Genomic DNA, 21,265 nt, shown 5'->3' with positions numbered 1-21,265 from the left:
AATTGAATTTATAAATAATTTAGCTTAATGTTTTTTATTCCATTGGTAGCACTCTTCTTCTCTTTTCTTGTTGCACCACCTGACCTGAATGTACTTTTTAAATACAATAAAATGTGTTTGATAAAATAGCATTTTTTTTCTAGTTTTACACTGGTTGTATCACCTCACACAGAAAGTGTACCAGCTTAGACCTTACATTAAAGTAACTATTGTTTTTTTTCTACAAACCTACAAAAAGTTACAAACCTAATCTACAGAAATCTACAAACTTTTCAATTAGCCACAAAGACCACCTTACACTGAAAAAAAATATTCATTCAATTTACTACATTTTTTTTTTAAGGTAAGTGGTTGCAATCAGTTTATTTAAGCTTCATTAAACGTTTTTTGTTTTGTTTTTTGTTTAAATGTAGCTTAAATAAATTGATTGCGACCACTTTCCTTAAAAAATTGAGTAAATTGAATGAACAATTTTTTTCATTGTAGGTTCACTGTATGATGTGATTTATATTATGTTTACTGTATATACGTTAACCTCTTAATAAAATGCCCATAATCGAGGTTGTGCTACCTTGACATTTGATAACATCAATTATCTGAACATCCAAGCAACTGATATTTGTGAAATTTCTTTATAGGTAAGGTTTCAAAAATAAAACAGTGCAGTATCCTTTTGTATTTTTTTTTATAATTTAAACACAATTTTTAACATTTGTCTTTAACTGCTAATTTGTATGGACAGTTGTCCTGCCATTTTAAAAGTTCAAGATAAAAAAAGTTGTATTTATTATTATACTGTAAATGTATTTAAACTAAATAGGTTTTTTATAGAATAAAGTGACGCATGTCATAAATGTATCAGTTCTTTTTATAGTACATAATGCCCCCAGATACAAAATATGCATGTTGTGTCACTGACCCAAAAACGACAGTGACAACTAAACACAGCAAACTTCACTCTTTTCCCCTGTGGCAGCCAGGTTGATGCTAAGTGAGACCCCTACTGTGTTTTGAAAAGGCATAGATAGAGTAGCACTGAATGGTGTCTCTCTATTAGACTTCTTATACCTCCGTCAAGCGATCCGCTGTCCCTTTCTTTCTCTCTCTGATAAAGATCCATCAAGGCAACTCCACTTCCCCATGGTGATTTTTTATGTTTTTCTTCTCTTTTATGAAATCTGTTCTTTAATTACATGTGCTATCATTTTGTAAGCCTCCTACTTACAAGATAATTTATTTCTTTTTCAAGTGCCCACTTAAAATGCCTTTTTAACATTTCACCCTGCAGCACAATGCATCGAATTTAGAAGATTTAATTTGAAACCTCCATCTCCTTTTTGCTTTATACTCATTCTTGTCAACCCCCTACACGTGCATAATGCCCAAATATCGCCTTCACAATTTTAATTTCCAATTTCACCGTTTGGGTTCTTCATTACCAATCCATTGCAAGGTTTGAGATATTGCGTAATGTTAAGTTCCTATCTTCTTTCTCTCTTCATCCATCCACTGAACCTTTCTCTTGCATAAAGGTTCTTCAGACTATGAAAAGGTGAAAATGGTTCTTCTTTGGCTTTGCTGTGAGTGCTGAATATACTTTTTATTATATTTATTTGCATTTCCTTTTTGGAAGGAACTCTTGTTAAGTGTCACACCAAATCTGAACACTATAGTATTGAGAATCCCTACTGAGAGTCTGTGTACTTAGGCCTGTATAGTACTCACAGCCATATCTGAATTGCTTTTAATAGCCTGGTGTAGCTACATCATCTCAGTGAAGAATATGCCTGCTTGGTTCTTGAGGGCAATTGTAAGCATGAAAGATGGGATTAAGTGGCTATTGATGTGACTTTAGCTTCTTTTGACAACAAAGACCCAAAGAGGATTCTTAAACCCCCACCACCCCAAAATCACTCCCTACCCCCTTCTTTATTTCAAGGAGGACAGGGATACAGTCAATACATACGATCTCTTTATGAGCAGTGGCAAAAATTCGACAAGCGAAGACGGTTGTCGGAGGTAATTAGTTGTGTGTGATTCCAATTATTTGCTGCATTTATTAAAGCTAATTGTTTGAACAGCCAGATTATTAGTGTATGTGATAAGATGTGCTTGAAGAAAATGAAGCCATAAATGAGGCCCTCTACAAGCCCACTGATGTTGAGAAACAGATATTTTGGGTCTCTCCGACAGCTGTTTATATAGATGTTAATAGAAGTCATTTACCAAAGTAGCACACAGATTTGCGATCTTGTCTAAACTTTTGATTGTTGTAGTGAGGTTTGTAATCTCTCTGAGTCTCTTTCAAATCGTAGTGGCTTGGCCTAAATAGATTTTTGTTCAGCTGTGCTTGCTGATCCTTTGTAAATTAGCATTAGAGAAGAAGCGGTCGCTCTGATGTTGTCAAAGATAAGAGCCTCAGGTCAACAGTGCTTATCTATTAGGACGCAGAAAAGAAAACAAACTGTCAGTTTGTAAAGATTTGGAAATTGAAATTCAGTCTAAGTCCTAAGATTAGGTGCTTTGTTGTCATAATAAAGCTCTTTAAAAACTTTCGGTAAACACGAAGGTAATTACAAGTAATATTGCTTGAAATTTACATTTATGCGTTCTGTGCACACCCAAAGTGACTTAAAGTGCATTTAATTTACACATTTTATAAATATAGCCCTTTTCAAACAGACATTATGGAAAATACACAGAAAATGCGTCTGGGATTTGTCCTGGATCATTGGATTTTTTGGTTTCTTCACACTGCCAATGATTTTCTGGAATCAGAAAAGATTCCGTAAAGATACGTGATGTGTTTAAAGTCCTGCACTTGGTAGGTTTTTTTAGCAAGTCTAAAGTTTGCATATTACAGTATTTTCTGGACTATAACTTGCTCCGGAGTATAAATCGCATCAATCAAAAATGAAGTCATGGAGACGAAAAACATATAGTAGTCGCAATGGACTACACATCACATTTATTAAGAAAATTATTTTACAAAATCCAAGACGAAGAACAGACATTTAATCTGAAAAGGCAAGTTATTCCACTAAACAATAGCACACAGAACAGCAGGCTGAATAGATGTCCTTACGTTAACGTAACATTATCAGTTATTTACATGATACACAATAGCATACTGGACATACAGTACCTGGAAAGCTGAATAGGCTAAATTAACAGAACAAGCCAATGATCATCAAGTTCGCAGGCTTGTCATTCCCCATCACTAAATCCATTGAATTATATAAATACAGGAGCAGCATAGCTGACTCTCGCGGCTGTAGATGGTAATGTTGTCTATTGGTTCATATATGTCAAAATTAATTCATACTGACTTTTAAGTCGCCCTGACTAGAAGCCACAGGACCAGACAAACTATGAAAAAAGTTAGACTTATAGGCGGAAAATACGGTATCTGTGATTTCTCTCTTGAGAGAAACCACACACGTGCATTTTTGCTTATGATAAGATCATAAAGGAGCACGTAATGTGCTGTTCTTGTATGCTAGTAGATGATCAGAGTGGATATTTGATGAGCTACCTGATCTCTGCTTCAGTCCAGTTTGCAGAGATTTCTCATCGTGAATGTAAATCTGCATTTAAATTCCCTGTTTTAAAGAGCTGAACCATAACTTCTTGTTGCGATGACATGCGCATCCTCACTACGGCACACCCCTGTAAATGTAACTCTTTCTGTAAAACCAATCTGTAGTACCAGGTCCTCTTTATGGGAGCGATCCCAGAACATTTATGGGACATTTTCTGGGATCAAAGTGCTGTATGAATGTGGTATCAATTGGAAATCAAACATATCACCTTTGCACTGTTAACATGATGCTTTACCAATTAAATGTATAGTTCACCCTTATGTTGTCCTAAACCTGTATGAGTTTCTTTATTCTGTTGAATAAAAAAAAAGATATTTTGATAAATGATGGTAAGTATGCGTTTGATGGTATCCACTGACTCTCCAGAGTAGGAATAACAAATACTTTGAAAGTGATTTGGTACCATCAACTGTGTGCTTACCATCATTTATCAAAATATGTTCTTTTGTGTTCAACAGAATAAAGAAACTGAGTAAACAATGACAGCTTTTTCATTTTGGATGAACGATCCCCTTAAGCTACAGGCATATTAAATATGTTTGAATTGAAATTTAATTTTTGTGTGTACATGTGAATATTCTCAGGGGGATCAGTCGGAGACTCTTGGCTGCTGTGCCCTGGTGTCATTGTTCTCAACGTGCCCACCATACTCCTGGCACCTCTTTGAAGTACGTACCCCGCCGTGCCGTGCTCTATGTACCGGGCAACGATGAGAGAAAACTGCGGAAGCTGACAGCGCTGGACGTGGACTGTGCCGTTTTCGACTGCGAGGACGGGGTCGCCCTCAATAAGAAGGTATCGACCGCCTCAATCTCCCATTCTTTGTGCGGCACCTGACGCTGTGAGATGTAAACGCAAAATCCTCATCATTTAAAGCTCTCCTTTAGCCAGGTGCTGATCCTTAATCACTCCAAAGAAAGCTACCTAAGAGCATTGCTTAAAACAAGCACATTTCCGTCCCATTATGTGCCGATAAAGGCAAAAATGCCCCCCTATCACATTCCCTTGAAACAAGGTGCCCACTTCACACTGAGCAAACAGCAGGAAGTCAGCAGATGCTGCAGGTTAAAAGCATTCTCGACCCGCCCACACAGCCAGCCAATTGGCCCTGTTTACCCCTCTCCGTGAAATTGTGATTGGTGCAGGAGCTAAAGGAGAACCAGTGGCTAACAAAGGTTTTAAGTCATGTTAATAAAGATGATTGATATGGCCAGAGGCTATTCCTGCTCGAGTGGGAAAAAGAGAGTTTGACAGACAGCCTAAACTATGACCTCTGAGGAAAAGGTGACAGAGACCCAATGTTTGGTAACACCCACTAATTTCTTTATCACTGCTAAGTGGGGGAAAGGTTTCAAAAAGAAACATTAAGTATCTGGTAAAGCCAAAGAAATGACTAGATGAATGCTCTCGTGTTTTTTGTTTAGTTTCAGTGCCTTGGTTACAAATTAATCCGTATTTAAGTGATGTTCTGGTTCTTTCTTTTTTATGTACAAAGCATTGAATATTCCTTTCTGTACAAAGCTCTCTGAAAATGGCAAAAGGGATAGATTAATGACTCACCCATATGTCATTCCAAACTCTTAAGACCTCCGTTCATCTTCGGAATTTTTTTAAGATGTTTTATATTTAGTCCGAGAGCTTGTTGACCCTTCATTGAAAATCTACGTACGGTATACTGTCATCAAAGTAGTCCATGTGACATCAGTGGGTCAGTTAGAATGTGTTGAAGCATCGAAAACACATTTTGGTTCAAAAATACCAAAAATGACGACTTTATTCAGCATTGTCTTCTCTTCCGCGTCTGTTGTGAAGTGCATGCGCGAGACTAAAGTGACGTGACTGCAGTGACGCGGATGACGTATGGCGAGGCTGACGTGTTATCTGGTGCGCCCCAGCTGGTTTTTTTATGACTTCGGGCTTCGTTTACAGTCTGAGGGAGATGCACGCTGTAAGTTTGAAAAAAAAACTTTGCAAACATGTCTGAGGATAACATGTCATCCGCATCACCTCAGTCAAGTCACTTTAGTCTCGCGCATGCACTTCACAAAAGACGCGGAAGAGAAGACAATGCTGAATAAAGTTGTAATTTTTGTACTTTGGACCAAAATGTATTTTTGTTGCTTCAACACATTCTAACTGACCCACTGATGTCACATGGACTACTTTGATGATGTTTTTATTACCTTTCTGGACATGGACAGTAAACCGTACATAGATTTTCAATGAAGGGTCAACAAGCTCTCGGACTAAATATAAAACATCTTAAACTGTGTTCCGAAGACGGTCTTACGAGTTTGGAATGACATGAGGATGAGTCATTAATGACATTATTTTCATTTTTGTGTGAACTATCCCTTTAAAGGAATAGTCTACCCTTTTGCCATATTAAACTATGTTATTACCTCAACATAACGAATTAATAAATATCTATCTTTTTTCAATGCGTGCACTGTACAGCGCGTCGTGAATGTGTTAGCATTTAGCCTAGCCCCATTCATTCCTATGGTACCAAACAGGGAAGCCACCAAACACTTCCGTGTTTTCCCTATTTAAAGACTGTTAGATGAGGAGTTATACCAGTAAGTATGGTGCCACAAAATAAAACTTTTTTTTGGTACCATAGGAATGAATGGGGCTAGGCTAAATGCTAACACATTCATAACGCGCTGTACAGATCACGCATTGAAAAAAGATAGGTATGTATTCATTCGTCTAGGTTGAGGTAATAACATAGTTTAATATGGCAAAAGAGTAGACTATTCCTTTAACTTAAGCAGATCAGCATACATGTCTTGCAGGTCTTGTAAAAGCAACCATTACTTTATAGCACTAAAGAGAAATTAAGATTTTAAGAAGGATGCTGTCTGTATGGGATTATATCAATGTTAAGTGATCTGTAAGGGGAAAATAACCGAGTGTTCCTATCTAAGCTGAACGTTTTCTCTTTGTTAGCTCATGTCCCTGTCAGGATTGATAAAATAAACTGCGTTTTAGTCTTTCAGATAAAAATGCTAATAACTCACTCTGGAAAAATAACATTGTACTTTGCGAATATAATCCCATTGCTGTTTAGTTTTTCAACGGTGTAAATCTGTTAGGGCCGCAAGCGCTTACAATCCGTACAAGACGCAGTCAATTTTAAAGACCATATGTCAGCTTTAAAGAGCCTGGCATAGAACGAGGAAAGCTGCGATCCATTATTTATTTGCTAGAGCGCAACTGCGTAATGTAAAAATGAGTTATTAACTCAATAATAAAACACTTCGCTCCTCTGCACTCGCTCTTTCACTTCCCACACTCTCAGCTGTTTTCCCCATTCTGGCAATTGGAAATCCATGGGGGTTTGTGTATACCTATAGATAGATATTTTATTTTCTGCCCTACTAAATGACACTTCTCCTGTAGCTAGGTTTCTTTTGTATGGACCTGTGTAGAAGATGGAATAGGAGAGGATCTGTAAATAACTTTTATGATTAAGAGTTACTTACATGAGATGATATAACCAACAGGTTTCTGAGATACTCCTGTAATCATACATCTTCGGAATAAAAAAAATGTTAGACTTGTATTTTCTTGCTGTTTAATCTAAATTTGAAAGCCACTTTTTTAAGAAGAGAATGGAAAAGATAGGAAATAAGTGAGGGTTGTGACTCATGCAGAGCTTTCCAAATCACGTATGAGGTTGCGTGGTGGTTAGGATGCTGCTTTAAAAAGTAGTATGTAGGCTGTACTAGTGAAGCAACTCGGAACAAAGCTAACTTTTCTTTTATCATATAAAAAATTGACCCGTGGTAAAATCACTGTAATGCTAAACTTGCGTTTTGTGCATTTAAAAGTTTTTGTGTATTTTGTCTGGTGTGAAAAGTGAGGGTACTCAACAGACTTAAAGTGTTGGTAAATACTTGCTTATATTATAGTAACCGTCTGTTTGCCACAAGCATTGTTGTCCCTTGGCAAACCAGTGCCAGCCCCACCCACTGGGTGCAGACAGTTCAGACTACCCAGTAACTGCTAACCACCACTCTCATACTATTATTATTTAAAAAACATCACTCCTTACTGATAAGAAGGGGTTGAAAGTCCACTTTCTCTCCCTCTGGCTGGGCTGACAGCTACACCTGTCTTTTTCTCGCTCTGGGGGCAAGTTTGTTTATTTGTGTGTTTTGTGGCATAGATGCCCTATAGACGGCGGCTCAGTTTGGGGCATTCCACCCGGCGGCTCAACCCTCCCAACCCTTTACCGCCCGCCTTCCCTTTCTCTCCGCGGCAGTCTCACTCCGCTCTGCCCCCCCCAGCTCCAATCCCTAGAAGTTTGAAACTAATGAACTGACTGCTGAGCTGCCGCCACGGAGCTTGGTCCCAAACTATACTGTACTTCACACTCGATTTATTCTCCAGATGGCAAGACTACGCAGCCCTGTCGGAGGGGGGGCACCTCTTCCACTGAAGTGTGAAAGTGGACGGATGTTGTTTTCGGTTTCTCTGTGATCAACTCTTGAGCTCCCGAAGCCGCCCGACATCGTATGTAGAGAATAAATCCCCCCGCTAACGGGCCCACTGAGGCTGTATGTCTGTGTGTGCCCTTGGTGATTTTGATTTGGTGGTGTAGTGTCACAAGCATCGGCCTCTGTTATCTGATGCACTCATCTGCGGGTGGTGATGGCTGATGCTTGGAATCATGACAGTTATCCCTGCCCTCTCTCTTTTTTTAAACCTCTTCTTGCTTAATCTCTCCCTTATTTTTATGCTCTCACTATTTCTGTAAACTCTTGCACCTTTGCTGAGCAGAGCAGTTGCAAGAACAACTTGCTAAGCAACAGGTTTGCTGGTTCGGCCCAGCCTTAAGTCCTTAATAATTTTTTTTATTTAAGTTTTTAAGGGATGATTCACCTGAAAATGAAAATGTTGTCATGATTTACTCTCATGCCATTTGATCCCCAATGGCTTTCTTTGTTCTTTAGAACCCAATTGCAAATGAAATTTGTTTTTGGTTTTTCTGGTTACTATGGAAGTGGTTCAAGCTTCAAAGCACCCCAAAGGTGTTAAGTGAATAACTCCACTCGACTTATGCCATATATTTTACGTGTCCTGAAGACATACAAAAGGCTATGGTGAAAAACTAAAATATAATTCATTATTTAATAGAGTTTGGTTCCAAAACGCAATAAATCCATTTTGACTAATTTCGGTAAAAACGTATTTTCTATACCAAGAAAGTGACAAGATAAAAACCACTATTTTCTCATACAAACTTTCACATAGCTTCTTTAGGTTATGAAAACGTTAAAAATTCAAATCCATAATTTGATTTTTAAAGATTTATTATAAAAACTGATAATTTTTTCCACAAAATGCAATAAATGAAAATCCAAGTTTTTTTTTCAAAATGCTATAAATCTATTGAATCAATATATAAATGTGCATTCATCTTTGCCATGTTATATTCATTAAGTTGACTAGTGGTATACACCGAATAAAAAATAAACATTAATGGCATTATTTAAAAAACTTATATTAATAACACTGTCATTGCTGCTGTTATGCTTGGGACGTCGACTCACCACTGAACTTTTTTGACAGCTGTAAAATGTTTTGGTCTTGCACGATTTTCATTGACTTCGCTTAAAATAATGGACATTTTTTCATAAGATCCCCTGGGGTCAGTGTGTTAGCATGACAGAAGCTTGATGTTGTCGGGAGAACAAGCAATCGGCATTTTTCCAACTTCCGAGTGCCTCTCCCGTAAGATTTTGATGGATTATGTTTCTTTCCCATCACAGAAAACCACCACAGGTTTAGTAATGCCATCAAATTTTTTTGTTTGTGTGTTTGTTGATCACAAAGTACAAAGTACAAAGATGCGGAAAACTAGGATTCTGTGTATTCAACTTGCCGCCATTATTGTTTACAGTGCGTGGAATGGTGCGCTGTGATTTGTTGAGCGGATTTATTGCATTCTGCAGAAAAGGAGGACTTTCGTTTATTGCGTTTTGGGAAGAAAAGGGAAAAGATGACAGAATAACACGGCAGATATTGGATTTTGCATCAAATTAAGAATTTTCTTTTTATACTGACCTGATAAAATAATGATTTTGGCGGTAACTCATTTTTATCGCATTTTGAAGCAAAACTCTTCATTTGATGAAAGTCTTCATATGTGCCTCAGTGCACTATAGCTGTGTCCCAATTCAAAGGCTGGGACCTCCGAAGGCTGCATTCTAAGACCGATTGCATCACAGCAGTGTGACTGAAGGCTAGTAAGGCTTAAAATGCAAGATTTTTTTGTATTTATAGTATGCTGTGTATTTTGCGTATATTTCTAAGGTTGGTTAATTTGATAGAAGCTGTGTCCCAATTCAAATGCTGCAATGCGAGGCTCAGAAGTCGAGGACTCTGTCTTTGAAGGGGGCAACCTCCGAAGTCCACGAAGAGAACTGAAATGAGACGATCTAGCCTTCGGAGGATCCATAATTTGCATCACCTGCTGTACGTGCCCATCGCGACTGTCAGCAGGACACAGCAGAGACGTTTCTTATTTATTTAAATAAATATGGAACCAGAAAAATATTAATTTTATTTTAGAAAATATGACACCTTGATGTAGATTAAACTAACCAATAGTATATCAAATTTATCAATCTTAGAAATATACGCAACATACACAGAATAATATTAATTCAAAACATAAATTATAATAGTAAAACAGTGACAAGAATACACACTTTTATTTAGTAAAGGTTATTAATGTTTATTTTAAAATATACATCTATTATATTCAGCCGTAACAGGTGCACAATGAATCTCGGGATAGCCTAGGCTGTGAAGGATCCTTTTGTTCTATCTTTAGCAGCGCAGAGAAATAAAGCCGCATTTTGAGGCTTCATTTTAAGCAGCCTTTGAATTGTGACAGCCTTACAAGCCTTTAGTTGCGCTGCTGTGACGCAATCGGTCTTAGAAGGCGTTCTTCGAAGGTCACAGCCTTCGAATTGGGACACCGCTATTCTCTGTGTCTGAACTTTGTTGAGGCAGTTTTAGGGTGTTTACTTTTAAGTTATGTGTAACAACTGAAACATCTTCAGGACACTTAAGCTATATGACACAAGTCAAATGTAATTTATTTAACACTTTTGGGTCCAGCATCAACGATTTTCTGGACCGAGGCATTCACCATCCACTCCCATGATAACCAGAAAACCCAAAACAATGCTTTAACAAAAAAAAACTGCATTTGGCCTTTAAAGAACAAGGAAAGATATTATGAGTTTAATTGACACACTGTAAAAAATACTTTGCTGCCTTTTTTGTTGAATCAACTCGGATTTACAAGTCATTTCAACTTACTATTATTTATCTTGACTAGAGATGAGCTGTTATAACTACAGGTGAGTTGTTATAACTTATAAAATTAAGTTGACTTTTCTCAACTATATTTTATAAGTTGTGACAACTCATCTCTGTTTTAAGATTTTAAGGCAGCAAAGTTTTTTTTTTACAGTGCATGAGAATGAGTTAAGTTTTTGTTTTGGGATGAACTACCTTTAAGATCCGCATTAGAAATGTGCATTTGAAAATTAACCAAAAATGAAAAAAAAAAATTAAATCATGGCCTAATTAAACCCCGGTATATTTGGCTGATTTTTATATATCTGTTTTTTTTTTTTGGAGACTAGAACAGAGAACAGAGAATGTGGTTATGCTTCCGAGATGATGAATTTAAAGAGACGGCAAAGATTTTTTTGTGCAAACTGATTTCCTTACAGCACATCTACTGCTGTGAAATCTTTAAAATTTAACAAACCTAAATCTACTCTAATCTACTAGTTGGTTGTTGTAATATTAGACCAGATTTGTTGCTTAAAATAAGTACTTACATCTTGTAAACATCTGAACATATTTTTCCAAGCACAGATGGATGTGAAGATCACATTAAGCTATAAAAGCTAATTGTCAGCCATTAACATTTCATTACAGTTTCCATCACTGTGTTTGGCAGCAGACTGTCATGTTGACATTCTGTTTATATTTGGTCTGTTCTTTATCAGCCCTGGTGGTGGCAGTAGATGAAATGATTTGAGAAAAAGTATAGCAGAATGTCTAGATTTTTTTTTAAATAATGCTGCATCAGAAATCAATGAAATGTCAAGCATTGGATAGCTCCATACCTGCACCGTGGCGTGCTGTGTGAAACCGCTTTTGTTGTCTTTTGCTCTTGTAAGCCTTCACAAGTAGTACTCATCTTCTGTTTGTCAGGACTGGCTCTATAATACACTATTATAGTCTTGGATTTCAGTTTGAGCTTATTTGAAAGTGAAATACTTTGGCTTCCTGTCAAGATTTCCAATTTACCATAATTTATGCAACCAACTGTTATCTGATATAGAAGTCCATAACCCAATGTCTGTATTTTGAAGTCATCTCAAATTTCTTCTGCCACACTTTCACTGGGTCGGTTCAAAGAGGAAATGCCACAATGGATCGCAGCAGATATGTGTTTTTGTGGAGTCTGCATGACAAATACTGCAAAATAGGATGTGGCCTTTTTAATTTTAGGTGGGAAGTTTCTGTAGAAAACTTTCCCGGTAATCATGGGTGCACAGAGAAAGACGCCTGTGTCTTAAAGCAATAGTTTCCCCAAAAGAAAATGTTTTACAAAGCAATTACACAGATTAAGAAGACTATATGTATGTACAGTATGTATTATGGCTGAACACACTTTTAGTTTTATAGAAAAGTCCATTTTGTGAAACTCAAAATTTGTATTCCACAGAAGAAAAAGGTTTGAAATGACACGAATGTGATGACAGAATTTTCATTTATAGAAATCTATTCTCTTCTAACTACTCCTTAACCAGAAATGGCACAGCTAAGGAATGTTCCAGAGAAACACTGGGCGCTCGGCTGCCAAGAAATACAAACTGCGATCTAAAGGCGCTCACACAGAAAATGAATCCCCAGCATAAGTGAACTTTGACAGTATGTGTGTGCTGACAGAAACTGCCTGCCAGTCAAACCTGTGTGTGAATGTCATACCTACAGTATATCACAGGAGCTGTGTGTGTAGTTCTGTTAGAGGGGTCAATATGGAGGGCTGTCCCAATTGCTTGAAACTAAATAAGCGATATAATAACTTTAATATAATATAATAATATAATAACCGTATTTGTATTAATAGGCTACATTGCTCACTGGAATGAATGCTTATCAGAGGTGTTGCAGGTGAACGGTTATAACAGCTTCATATAGGATAAACCGATTATTGTTGATCAATCTTTGAATAAAATAAAAGCAGAACAGGACAGCAGAGACTAGAATGTCACAATTCTGTCAAAATGTGATTTGTGTAGTTTGTATTATACCCCATCAAACAAAGATTCACCTTTGATTGAAAGAGTTTTATCCAGCATATTAAATATTATGCATGTTATTTTGCAGTTCAAGGGTCAGTGACGTGTCTTGAAATCATCAATCTTTATGCATTTTGACTTATTTTGAATAATTTCATATCTGGCAACGGTGGTTTGGCTAAGAGTGGGCAAGAGTGGGTGTACCCTATACAAAAGCGCTGTCTTTTCATTAATGGTGCGTTCACACCAGACATGGAAGAGGCGGCAAAAACACGCTTTTCGCGCGTAGTTGGACGCTTGAAGATTTGGAGTTTACTCACTTTATTCGCGTGTGAAATTCTAGTCATTCCAGACATTCACGCAGAAATTTGCATCGTAAAACGGGCTTCTGCAACTCCGCTCGCTTCCTGTAATCACGTCACTACTAGAGCAAGCTCATGATTGGTTAACGTGGCGCAAATATCCGCCAAAGTTTAGATTTTTAAACTTGCGCGTTTCCCTCAGCAACGCTTAATTCGCCTATTGGCGTCTTTGCATTGACTTAACATGTAATCACTCGCGCTTGCCGCCTCTTCTGCATCTGGTGTGAATGCACAGTAAGAGTGTGTGCACTCCAAAGCTTTTAAAAGCGGCTGAAAATGCCTGTAGGACGCCGAATGCCAGCTGTTTTTTTCAGCTGAGCGCCAGCTTTCTTCAGCTGAGCGCTTTGGTAGCTATGATACTTCTGCTTTGTTTATCAGTTGTTGTACGATGTGCCAGTTGGTTGTTGTGATATTTGTCCCGCACTTCCTCCACTTTGATTGGACGGCCGAGTGAGAACTGACATTGACGAGCGGAGATTTTAACCCAAAGTTGAATCTTTTTCAACTCACGGCGCTCAGCGCCGAGTGCTGAAAACCGCCGAGAGCTGGCTTTCAACGTGAAAAAACCGCTACCCACTGGCTTTTTTTTTTAAAATTGCGCTTCCATTGGAAACAATTAAAAACATACGCTGCCCATGAGTGTAAAAGCTTTGGTGTGCATGCCCCCTAAGGCTATACATTTTATCAGTATGTGTGATCCTTCTGGTCGAACCCATGACCTTTTGAGCCCCTAATCCAATGCTCTGCCAATTGAGCTACAGGAACACGTGTTAGCAAAGATTGTCTTTTACACTTTGTGTGTATTTGTTCATTATAGTCAATGTCTCCTATTATACATTTATTTATACATTCTGTAGTTAAAGTGGCCGTTTTTCGTGATCCCATTTTTCACATTTTAGTTGGTTGGTAAGGTTGCTGTTAGAGCATAAATAATGCCTGCAGAATTATAAAGCTCAAAGTTTAATGCCAAGCGATATTTTCTATACAGATTATAATTGTTCTAAAACAGAATTAGCTTTCAAGGACTACAGAGAACGTTCGATTTAGACTACAGCCTTCTACTTCCCGAATATATGAATACTTTCAGGAATACGCCAGTCGCCAGCTAAGCTCAAAAAGCTCTGGCTAGGCTAAGCTGCTGTCGAATCATAACACACTAAATCAGCTGCACAATCAGAACTCATTACAAATTTCTGAAGTGGGAACTTCATAGAACAAGGAAGACATCAACCCGTTTTTAGGAGAGTGAAAACAGCGTATCAGTATAGAGATAAGTAAATTGTGTGGAAAAATGCTTCGTTTTTTACACACGAAACTTGAAGATGTGGTATATTGCGCAACGTAAACATAATCAAAGCTTCGAAAGCACAGGAAAAACGGGACCTTTGAGATAACAGCAAAGTGCTTTTATGTATGGTGTACATTGAGATATCATTACTCAGATCTATATGTCCTGTGGAATGTTTATTATTATTTTGATTCACTTGTGCTTCACAGCTGCAGGTTGCATAGAAGGACTTTGTTACAAAGCTCTGACCCTGGCAGCAGGTGTGAGCAACTCTAATGACTTGAAAATTGAAAGTCAGTTACTGCTAGCAGTCCTTGTACCCCATGTACTCGATGTAATGCCAAAAAATAAAAAACAGCCTATGGTTTTATAAGTGTACATAAATAAATAATTAATCCTTTCTGAGCTTTCTGTCAGGAAAAATGCTCCCAGGCTGCCATTGGGGTACTACTTAGGTCCTAATATGTGCCATTTAGGTGTAGACAAAAGATACAAAATTTGTCACTGGGATGGTACCTTTTAAAAAGGTCCTAATATGTACCATCTGGGTACAGATATTTACCTTTGAGGTACCAGTATGTACCTCAATAGCAGTGGTTCTCAAACTTTATCGGCGTATGACCAAACATGTTCTTCGAAGTACTAATATGCACTCGTTGGTGCCAATATGTACCTCTGAGGAACATGAACTCTTCAGTTGCAGAGGTTTACTTTTTGAAAGGGGACCGCCCCAGTGACTGCTAGGGAACATTTTTTTGACCGTTCTTCTCACAGTGTGGAGATTTTAAAGAGCACCTATTGTCCAATTCGCGATTTTACATTTCCTTGGGTGTGTAAGTGTGTTTTAGTACATGTTAACGATATTCAAACCCCAAAGTAAACGATGACGCAAGTCGTTTCCAACGCAAATCTTTTTTCTTGGACTGCAACAAACACACGGATTGTAGGCAACAGTTTACTTCCTGGGATTGGTGATGTAGACAAGACCGACATTATCATAATTCCTCCCGCTTCAGACTCAGCCTGTAAGTTAACTCCTGTTAGCATTGCATTGTGAGCGAATCTTTCAAACATGGTAAGGAGCGTCACTTTTCCGGCTGATGTCAGAGGTTTTCAAGCCAATCACAACGTGCAGGTTAGCTGGCCAATCAGGACACAGAGCTTTTCAGATTGATGAGTTTTGTACAAAATCTGTGTGTTTCACGAAGACAGGGATATCTGGAGCTACAAAAATTTACGGTATGTGGAAAATAATGTTTTTTAACCATAAACCACTTAAACTATGTTTCGATTTGTTAATGGTTAAAAAACCACATTATTTTACTTACAGGACATACAAAACCCTTTAAAAACTCTACTTTTAGAGATTCTCACTTACTGCCTGCATTATAGAAATCATATATACGCTGTTGTTAAACATTATGGGCCCTATTTTAACGATTTGAAACGCAAGTGCGAAGCGCAATGCGCAAGTGAGTTTGTGGGCGGATCTTGGGCGCTGTTGCTATTTTCCCGGCGGGAGAAATAACTCTTGCGCCAGGCGCAAATCAATAAGGGGTTGGTCTGAAGTAGGTTCATTATTCATAGGTGTGGTTTGGGCGTAACGTCAAATAAACCAATCAGAACGCTATCCAACATTCCCTTTAAACGCAAGGGCGCAAGTTCCATGGCTGGTTGCTATTATATGACGGATTTACCAGGCGCACGCCAGGAGCGGTTCACAGCCGAGGAGACTGACGTTCTTGTAAGAGCAGTCAAAGACAGAGAAGTTGTTTTGTATGGGGATGGGAGAAACCCGCCCAAATCAGCGTCGGTTAAACAGGCGTGAGAGGAAATAGCCACAATTGTTTCATCAGCTGGCATCCCCATCATTGTGCCAAGCGCTACAATGATGTCAGGAGACGGGGGAATCCCAAGCTTGCCAGCATAAATCGGGCACGCCATGTAACGGGAGGTGGATCTGCCTCTACACAGATTTGCGTCCACCCTCACCGCTGAAAGGGTTTGGGGGCTTTGAAATCGGACCCAAGAAACGCAAGCAAGGTCCAACCCCAAAGAACACTTACAAATCAAGTTCATATACATTAAAGTTTCTTATGAAAACAATTTAATTATTATTTACATAAAATAAACGTAATACAGCCACACAACAAACTTATGAAATTATTTTAATCGTTATTTGCATGATATTTTTTAACGCAGTCACACAAAATAAATAAAAACTATCACCACAATGCTCACCACAATGATTTCCCTTATCTCATGTGTTAATATTTTTATTGTAACAATTTATGATTTGCAAAAATAACTGTTGCATCTGTGCGCGTTGTGCACGCTATACATTATGGTCAAGCATGCGCCCTTAAAATAGCATAATGAACCACGCGCAACGTAGTTTTTTTTTGGTCAGTGGCGCAATTGTTTTTTGAAACTGCAAAATAGCATCAGGGATGGTTTGCGCTGGAACACGCCTCCTTTTTTGCGCTGAACTGCCCAGTGAGCGCAAGTTTATTCCCTAGTTTGCCGACGTGCGTCTGTGGAGGGAAAAACCCGCTGTGCGCTGGTGCAAAATACGAATGATACATGCGTCACTGACAAAGTCAATTGCGCTGGGTGCAAGATAGGGCCCTATATGTTTAGGTTGATGTTTGCACAGGTCCGTTTTTCACTTGTATAGAATGTATTGCTTAAATCCAGGTTTCGACGACAGATGCGTAAAGTGCTATGGGAACAAAAGTAGCTTCCTGGAACAGCATCTAACCAAGTACACAAACAGCAAGCCTCCATGGTTTTTAGCAGATGTTGAATGTGGCTTCATCATGGTGGGGGCCTAAGGTCCCAACTGAAGTCTCCTTTACTGGAACCTTTCTATCATTTTGATGCTGGGAGTCCAGTCCAGCACAACGTATCACAAAACACTGAGTTTCAAAGAAAAACCTCCCTCTCTTATTATCGAATTACAGCAGTCTGTTTTGATTGGCAGAGCCGGGCGGCCACACAGTCATGTAATATTCGAGCCGCCCAAGCAGCGCTCTGAAAATGTAGCAGCCCCTGGGCCGTTCTTTAACCTCACAGTGTGAGAAGAAGTGGCGGTTTTCAGGAGGTTGAGAGCATCTATCGTCAAGCCTAGAGGGACGGGGTTTCCTCTCATGTGGAACCGGACAAATGCGGAATGAGGAGAGGATCAGATGTCGGATCTGTTAATCATTCAGCTGGAATGGAGCTCCAGATGCCCGGTGCGTCACCTGTCAGACCTTGTCCGTGTGACAATTGTTCGCATGGAGTCACTACCCCTCACATAGTTACAGGTCATTTTCACCTGTGTTGCAAGTGTCATGGTGGGTTGGACGACATCAGAAATAAAAAATAAAATTACTTAATTAAGTCTAATAGGTACACTGTAAAAATGGTATCATATCAACATATATGCCGTTTTTACAATTTATGTCAAGTTATCACAAGTCAGAACTTAAAATAGTAGGTTGAATTGACTTGCATAACCAAGCTCCTTATACTTCATGCTGCATTTTTTTTACAGTTACATGGAAACTCACTGACCACGGCTTATGTATCCACAAGTGCTCTCAAATATCCCAACTGTTAGACATGTACAGTAAAGGTCAAGAAATAAAAAAAGAAAAGTTTGTGGTTATTTATGCAGGTTGGAATTTTTCTCTATATTAAACATAGGATATTATATGCAGAATTTCTGAAAAAAAATGCAGGGTTGAAATCCAATGCTACGTACACACCAAACGCGGGGCATCGCGTTACACGCTCTAGATTACTCGCGGGATTTAACTTCGTGTCATGCAAATTTTCCGCTCGAGTTGAATATTTTCAACTTGGGCGAAGACGCATTTAAGGCGAATAGCGCATGTTTTTGCAGCAAACGCGTCACCCATATCACATCATTCTCATCGTCCCACGCAGGGATACGTCTGATAGCATCTTTGCATTGACTTTGTATGTAATCTACTCGCGCAAATCGTTAAACTCACGTCTGGTGTGAACCCACAGTCATAGAGAGTAAATTGTGACAAAATGTTAAAGGTGACATAGAATGATTGAACGGAGTATTTATCCTTGTTCTGTGATGTGACATGTAGACAAAAAAAAATTTGTTTGGGTCTGTAATGCCTTAGAAGCTTCCTAAAAACCTCTCTCAGATAGCTCTATTAGGGTGGGGGATTTTAAACAAGTGGTTTTGCACCTATTTGGCTCCCCCTACTGGCTTAACTTGCAATCTCATTACTGATTGGCTGACTTTGCTGCCACTCAAAAAATGTAGCCAATTATTTTAAAGTGGAGGGGCAGTGAGATGCATGTGATGTCATAAGCATCAGTTTTTCAGATTGGGCCGTTTTCTGGCTGACATTTCTAAAAGAGGAATTTCTATGAGACTGAGATGTTTAGCATGTCTAGCACTTTTTCTATGTTCGTGAATGCGGGTAGACTACCATTATTCAACAAAGACAAGGTAAAAATGGTTTTTAATTCTCTGTCCCCTTAAATTTTTCCGTGAACTCTTACAATGTCAGATACTGTAAGTTTTGTTTTGCATAAATTATTATTCTTTCCTTTTTCTTTCTTCCTCCCTCTAATTTCTTTGAGTGTTACTGTATAGGGAATTCATTTTATAATTCTGATTATATTTTTCTGTGCTTTTGATTTAAACAATGAATAATCCAAGCGTAGACCCATTTCTTAGCATATCACGCAGTTGGAGTCTACATTTTCTACAAATATGAAGTATATGGCCTTTTAAAAAAACTTGAAAGTCCATCTTTTGTTTGGAGTGTTTTGTGACATGCTGTCATGATACTGTGTTGAACTTTAATGATGGGCTTGATAGAAAGAATCAAAGATCCCTCAAACCTGTGATTCTCCTGGTCACTCTGTGGGATGCTGGGTGATTGGGGAAGGGTCTTTTGAAGCAACTAGTTGGACGTGCTTCCATTAATGTAAAACATTTCGGTTTTCAAAGTACTTTATTCTGGCACCAAGTGGTTGAGGGCCCTCAGAAACCGATCCCTTCTCAATAATGTTCTTTCTGTCAATTTTTGGTGAGAAGAGATGAGTTGGCTAGCCCTTCCCACCGATAGAAATTCAGTTTCTAAAAAACGTTTTTTCTGTCTTTGACTTTAAAGCTTTAAAGTTTTAAATAGGAAAATATTAAAACTCCTTGGTTATTTTTGAGCGCGATGCTAAACGGTCTAATCAGATTCAATGAATTATGCTAAGCTATGCTAAAAGTGGTAGCGCCAGACCCGGAGATTGGCTGAATGGATTCCAAAACTGTAAAAATCAAATGTTTAACTCTAGGGAAGGCGGAAAATTAGTAAAAAAGTAGTTTCCCTTTAATTCTTTGTAAAACTTCAGTATGAATCTTTTTTTTTTGGTATTCCATAGTTTTGATGAGTTTACTTTTATTCTAAAATGTGGAAAATATAAAGAATTAATGTTTTTAAACTTTTTAATGTTAAAATGTGATACCAGTTATGCGGTTTGAAGTGGTTCAGCAGCATCTAAGACCCTGGATCAGTGGATTATACCCAGAGTAGAGAACTCGGCATTCATAAAGCTGTTCCATGGTAGATCCAGCCTGAGTTATGGCTTCATAAATCCATCTTAAAACAGCTGTGAACAAGTGTACTATCATGGAGGATCTCTCTATGTTTGTTTGGTAATCAAGCAATTCTTACCATACACTGTAAGTTGAGGTCTGTAATGTTAGTTTAAATGTGAGTTATGTCTAGATTGCATGTTGGTTTTGATCTGCTTTGCTAGTATATCTGCAACCCTTCAGATATCATATAAGTACATTCCTTGTAAAAATGCTTGATAATGTTGCTCCAGGTCAAATGACAGGGATTTTATGGTCCAGACTAGACTAGAAGACAGGGATACAGATCTAGACTGACATCAATGCCATTTATTACAAGGCCGTCATGGTCTGGACTGAAAGTTAAATAGTGTTTGGGTGGAGGTGACCCTGGCTGTGGCTCCTTTGTTGATGGTGTGAAGATGACCCAGGCTGAGGAGTTCCTCATTCAAGTTGAATTAACCCCAAGGCCTCTCTTCTCCTCCTCTCTCTTTAGTGGTCACTCTCGTCCCTCCTCTGATCTAACCTGACATCTTCTGAGCTACTGTTTCCTCTTACCGCTTAACTGAGACCACATTTCCTTTCGGACGGAGTGCCGCTTTCAGACCAATGGAAGCCTCATTGTTAGCCCCTCTCCCTCCCACCTACCTTCAGTTTCTTAGGGCCGCATCTGGTTTGAATCTTCTGGCGTGTGCTGCTGTGTCACAGTTAGGTCTTGGAACTTGGCATTAACTTTGATTCTACCTTCCTCCACTTCCTTTGGTCATGTGTCTTTGGTGTTTGCGGAGAAGACTTGTGTGCAGGGATTTTCACTTTATGGTCTCGGGTGCATTGGCTCTAGTGCGGTTAATCCTTTCGCTAGATCTTGCTCTGCACCGTAATCCCAGGCGCCAGCTACCACTTCCCCTGTAAATTCACATAGCATCCGCTTTTCCAAGATGCTGTATCTTTATCTTTTTACAAGTGCACTAGTGACCAGTGCTTTAATTGATACTTCCTGTGTCGCATTTTTATTGCAATTTCTTAAATGTGTCGTCATGTTTCTATTTGCAACACAAAGCATT

General features: G+C 38.6%; 1 protein-coding gene across 1 annotated transcript in view; it reads left to right on the top strand.

The window, feature by feature from the left end:
• The window catches only part of clybl (citrate lyase beta like), a 73,604-nt gene that overhangs the window by 30,225 nt on the left and 22,114 nt on the right, over positions 1 to 21,265 (top strand). Inside the window, exon 2 of the mRNA XM_065251772.2 lies at positions 4,187 to 4,397. Coding sequence (XP_065107844.1) covers positions 4,187 to 4,397 — 211 coding nt within the window. The remainder of the gene's footprint in view (positions 1 to 4,186; positions 4,398 to 21,265) is intronic.

This window comes from Paramisgurnus dabryanus, chromosome 15, assembly GCF_030506205.2.
Source record: "Paramisgurnus dabryanus chromosome 15, PD_genome_1.1, whole genome shotgun sequence".
Lineage (NCBI taxonomy): Eukaryota > Metazoa > Chordata > Actinopteri > Cypriniformes > Cobitidae > Paramisgurnus > Paramisgurnus dabryanus.
The sequence above is the reverse complement of the archived record's forward strand: the minus strand, read 5'-3'. Positions and strand labels throughout refer to the sequence as shown.